Consider the following 5,817-nt stretch of genomic DNA (forward strand, 5'->3'; position numbering starts at 1 on the left):
AACATGGCATTGCTGTGCCTGAACACGGCTTCTGCCAAGCCATTACCATCCCCCTGTGCACGGACATCGCCTACAATCAGACCATAATGCCCAACCTGGTGGGCCACTACAACCAGGAGGATGCCGGATTAGAGGTGCACCAGTTCTATCCGTTGGTGAAGGTCCAGTGTTCTCCAGAGCTGAAGTTCTTCTTGTGCTCCATGTACGCACCGGTGTGCACCGTTTTGGAAAAGGCCATCCCACCATGCCGGTCCATTTGCGAGAGGGCCAAGCAGGGCTGCGAGGCGCTCATGAACAAGTTCGGCTTCCAGTGGCCGGAGAGGCTGCGGTGCGAGAACTTCCCAGTGCTGGGCGACGGCAACATATGCGTTGGGCAGAACGACTCGGCACCCACCGCCCCGCCTGCCCACAACGTGCCACTTCCCGGGACGCCGGAAGTCCACCTCTATTCCACACCGGACAGGCCTTTCCGCTGTCCGCCCGCTCTCAAAGTGCCATCGTACCTCAACTATAAATTCCTCGGGGAGTCGGACTGTGGTGCCCCGTGCGAGTCGTCCAGAACCCACGGGGCCTTCATGTTCTTCAGCGACCAGGAGATCGGCTTCGCTCGCATCTGGATCCTGGTCTGGTCGTGCCTGTGTTGCGCGTCCACCCTGTTCACCGTCACTACGTATTTGGTGGACATGCAGCGCTTCAAGTACCCTGAGAGGCCCATCATCTTCTTGTCTGGCTGCTACACCATGGTGTCCATCGCGTACATCACAGGGTACTTTTTGGGGGACAAAGTGGTGTGCAATGAAAGCTTCTTCCCCGACAGCTACAAGACCATCGTGCAGGGCACGAAGAAAGAGGGCTGCACCATTCTCTTCATGATGCTGTACTTCTTCAGCATGGCCTCCTCCATCTGGTGGGTCATCCTGTCGCTCACCTGGTTCCTGGCTGCGGGTATGAAGTGGGGCCACGAGGCCATCGAAGCCAACTCGCAGTACTTCCACCTGGCCGCCTGGGCCGTGCCGGCGGTGAAGACCATCAGCATCCTGGCCATGGGGCAGATCGACGGTGACGTCTTGAGCGGCGTCTGCTTCGTAGGCCTCAACAACGTGGACCCGCTGCGGGGCTTCGTCCTGGCGCCGCTCTTCATCTACCTCTTCATCGGCACGTCCTTCCTGCTGGCCGGCTTCGTCTCGCTCTTCCGAATCCGCACCATCATGAAGCATGACGGTACCAAAACGGAGAAGCTGGAGCGGCTCATGGTGCGCATCGGCGTCTTCTCTGTGCTGTACACCGTGCCGGCCACCATTGTCATCGCCTGCTTCTTCTACGAGCAGGCCTTCCGGGAGCACTGGGAGCGCAGCTGGATCAGCGCTCGCTGCAAGAGCCTGGCCATTCCATGCCCCATGCAGCCTGGACCGCACATGACCCCGGACTTCACCGTCTACATGATCAAGTACCTCATGACCCTCATCGTGGGGATCACCTCTGGCTTCTGGATCTGGTCTGGCAAGACCCTCCACTCCTGGAGGAAGTTCTACACGCGCCTAACCAATGGGCAGCACGGAGAGACCACCGTGTAGAGCGGTGTAGAGGACGTGGAGGCCTCAAGACACACTTCCAACAAGGAAATGCCTGAATTGACTGAATTCATTTCCCTTCGCAGTGACATGAGTTGTGGAGCTCACATGTTTTCACTTATTGTCAGTATTCCGAATTTCCGAAAGCGGTCGCTTGTGGACGTTTTCTGTTGAATATCGTGTCACTTGTTCAGACTTTTGCGGGACGAGGAGAGTACGAGGGTTTTTTGTTTGTTTTCCTGTTGTTTTTGTTATTTTTTTTTTTTTTACTCAAAAAAACGGGACAAGCCGAGACAAACTGAAAACCAAACCTGGATTTTCCAAAAGAAACAAACGTGGCCATTTTGATGCCATGTGCTGAAACACTCTCTCCCCCCCTCTCCGCTCTGTCTATCCCCTCCCTGTTTTCCCTCCTCAACTTACCAGCCATGAAAAACTCAGGCTTGTAGAGCAAGATGCCAGCTGGGAATTCAGCAAAAGGAGGGGAGGTGAGCTGTGGGGGAAGAAGAAGAAGTAGGAGGAGGAGGCAAAGGAGGAGGCCTTTGAACATGGACTTCTTTTTTTTTTTTTGGCAGTAAATTGTGTTGGATGTGCTTTGAAGCACTGTAAATACTATTTGTAAGAAAGTATATATATTTGAATATAATTATATATTTGTATTTAAGCTTTTGGACGCTTCTTGTTTTCAAGTTTGGTCAAGTCCTTTTCTCTCTCGCCCTCTCCCTCTCTCTGTTGCAGATGCAAACACACACAAACACACACACACATGGTTAACCTCTTACACCCTAGGTTTAATATTCAGTTTTTAATCCTAATGCACTATTAAATAACTATAGTGAAGTATTTGGTAGCCATTTAGTTGATCATATCTAGTGGAGTACCACAGGGTTCTATTTTGGGCCCTGTGGAGTTGCGGTTAATTATGACAGTAATGCAGTTATGAGCGTGACGAAGTGTGGCCTTAAATACAGGGTCTAAGGGGTTAAATCTGTAATCATGTTTCTCCCTCGTGCTCAAACTACTTCGCTCGGGAAGCTGTTTCAAATTAAAAAAGGTTCACGAAACAGAATGCGCCTTCTGCTCGCCCAGCCCCCCTTCCCCCTTCCCATACAGGCCAGCGTAACAGTAAGAGTGACCCAGCCCTGTCGAGCAACAGCCTCAGAAGTGCGAGCCTGCATTTGTATGAAGTCCAGTTGCCTTCTGAGAAATGGGTCAGTCTGACTGTTACTCTTCAATGAAGTGAGGAAACAGTGAGTGGACAGGTGTTGTTACCATAAACAGCATCAGTTCAGTGTAAAAAAAAAAAAAAAAAAGCATGTGCTAATCATTTGGGTATATTCAGCTTCCTGTTCATCAATGGGTTCCTTGTAGAGCTGGACAATATGACGATATTTTATCGTATCGTGATGCTGTTAGTGCTTAATAAACACTGATCAGCTGCAGGTTTCATTGCTAACAGTGTAATTAGACTGGTTTAATTATTAGATGAAGAGCAGCAGATGTTGAGTATAAATCACTGTATTCAGTACGGGAGAGGATCTGTGATTACATGTATTGTGATAAATATCACGTATCGCTAAAAAATCTTTAAATATTGTGATCTAGTATTTTTACCGTATCACCCAGTCCTAGTTCCTTGGTATGAAGAGCAGGTTTAATGGAATGAATGAATGATCCTCATGATTCGTTTCCAGGCTGTTGCTTAAAGCTCAGATTGAAAGTCGTCTGGTCCAGAGCTGTTACTCTGCACTGATGGTCAGATGAGTAACTCTTTTTAGTTTGTGTTCTGTTGGTGTGAAGAGTGTGAAGCAAAAAGCTCTTCTCCTGCAAATGTTTCTCACATGATGTGGATGATAAGAGGCTGCTGGGAGAGGAAAACGAGGAGCACATGATGAGACGGCAGACTGTGTGTGTGTGTGTGTGTGTGTGTGTGTGTGTGTGTGTGTGTGTGTGTGTTTGCGCATGTTCACAACCAAATTTTCTTGATTTTGTAGAAAACCACAGGAAAACAGGGCTAACCAATAGGGCCAGCACGAAACTCCTGACTTTGAGAAGTGCTTTCTGCAAAAAATATTGGTGTAAAAAAGGAAATACATTTCTTACAGGCAAAAACATTTTAATTACATGTGGATGCTAATATAAATGTATAAATATACTCTCAAATATAACAAAAACCTCATATCTCCAAAACAGCAACTTTAGAGGAGAAGGAACACAAATTAAATGGAAGTCAATGTAAAAGGATTTTATTCCAAGTCATGTTGGGACATTGCTATTGGTCAATTCTTTATGATATTCTTCATGAATTCAGATATGATATAAAGAACAACTGCCAGATTCACGTAATGGGAAAAAGTTGAATCAGTGAAAATAGAGATACAATTTTTTGTGACAGTATGAACTTCTAAAATATAGTCTCAGTCCAAAGTTTTGTTTTTCCATGTTTAAATTTTATGGTTAGCTTTTGTAAGTAATGTTTTTTTATGTTAGCTTGGGCAGCAACAATATATAAACATACATGGAACAGATTATTACATGTAGATACTTGCATACCGTCATGCAAAAACCTCATGTCTCTTGGGGGGTAAAAACTTTCAAGTTAGTGTAAAGTCCTTTTGGAGCATTTTTGGAACATTCATCATGAACTTATGTGAAAAAAATGCAAAACATAACATAAAACATTTGACAGATAAAATACAGGCGTTGTCTAAAAACATAATCCAACTTTTCTCACTTTACATAAATAAATACCAAAGAAATGCTGATAGTTACCATTTTATACATACATATTTCTTTCTGGTCCTTTTTGCTTTTTTGTGGACAGCAACATATATATGTACTATGAAATATATATATAACATTATTATTAAAATAAATACTTTATATATACATACTGACATATCATTGCTGTCATGCAATAAATACTCTACCTCATATTTCCAAAACAGCAACTTTAGAGGAAAAGGAAAAAAGTTGTCAACATGTTCAGTTTGGAGCATTTCTATTGGTCCATTCATCATGACATTTTGACACATTGTAAAGAAGAACTGCCAGATTCACTTTGTCAAAAAGTGAAAACGAAGGTTTTGTGTGACAGCCACGATGTAAATTTCTAAAATATAGTCAAAGTCAGTTTTTTATAATTTGTAAATATATTTGGATAATATTATTACATGCAGATACTTCTCTGCAAAAATCTTTGTTTAAAGGAAGTTTGTGTAAAGTCATTTTGGAGTACTTCTCTTGTTCTGTTCATCATGAACTTCTGTCAAAAAAAAGGTTATACATGTTTTGGACAGATGACAAAGTTGTTACTGTTCAAAAAAACTTCTGTTTTTTCCTTGTATTTTAATTTTTCTACATTATTTGATCACACATCCCTGATGTATGGAGCAATATTAATGCTGTAAAATGACTTATAAAATCACAAATAATTTATTTATTTAAATAAATTATATTAGTAATTCAATTTAATAATATATTCAATTTTATTACATGTAGATACTTGCATATCATTGCTGTCACACAAAACACACGACCTCATATCTCCAAAACAGCAAATTTACAGGAGAAGGAGATGAATCTTCTTAAAAATACTTATTTTGGAGGATTTCTATTGGTCCATTCATTGTGAAAGTTTGACACATTGTGAAGAACAACTGCACAATTCACATTATGGCAAAAGAAAAACAATAAAAATAGAGATACAAGGTTACAAGGGGCAGTGGTGGCTCAGCGGTTAGAGCGCCGGGATATCGATAACAGGGTTGTGGGTTCGATTCCCGGGCTCGGCAAGCTGCCACTGTTGGGCCCTTGAGCAAGGCCCTTTACCCTCTCTGCTCCCCGGGCGCTGGAGTTGGCTGCCCACCGCTCTGGGTGTGTGTGTGTACTCACTGCCCCTAACACGTGTGAGTGTGTGTTCACTACCAGATGGGTTAAATGCGGAGGACACATTTCGCTGTACAGTCCACACTGTACAGTGACGAATACGTGCACCTTTTATCCTTTTTTTCTGTGTGATGATAATATAAACTATATATATAAATATAGTCACAGCCAATTTTTCTTTTCCGTATTTACATAATTTTAGTGTTAATTCGGGCAGCAACATTATATAAATGTATATGGAACATATTACTTTATTCTTTTTTATATCCTATATAAAACTCAATGCAAGTTAGTGTAAAGCCACTTTGCAGCATTTCTATTGGCCCATTCTTCATTAACCTATGCCAAAAAGCTAAAA

At 43.0% G+C, this 5,817-nt stretch overlaps 1 protein-coding gene across 1 annotated transcript in view; it reads left to right on the forward strand.

Moving 5' to 3' along the window:
* fzd2 (frizzled class receptor 2) overlaps positions 1-2,230 on the forward strand; it is a 2,494-nt gene extending 264 nt beyond the window's left edge. The window contains exon 1 of the mRNA XM_072692982.1: positions 1-2,230. This exon is cut by the window's left edge and continues 264 nt beyond it. Coding sequence (XP_072549083.1) covers positions 1-1,574 — 1,574 coding nt within the window. The 3' untranslated portion in view covers positions 1,575-2,230.
* Positions 2,231-5,817: the final 3,587 nt, after the last annotated feature.

Source organism: Salminus brasiliensis, chromosome 12, assembly GCF_030463535.1.
Source record: "Salminus brasiliensis chromosome 12, fSalBra1.hap2, whole genome shotgun sequence".
Taxonomy (NCBI): domain Eukaryota; kingdom Metazoa; phylum Chordata; class Actinopteri; order Characiformes; family Bryconidae; genus Salminus; species Salminus brasiliensis.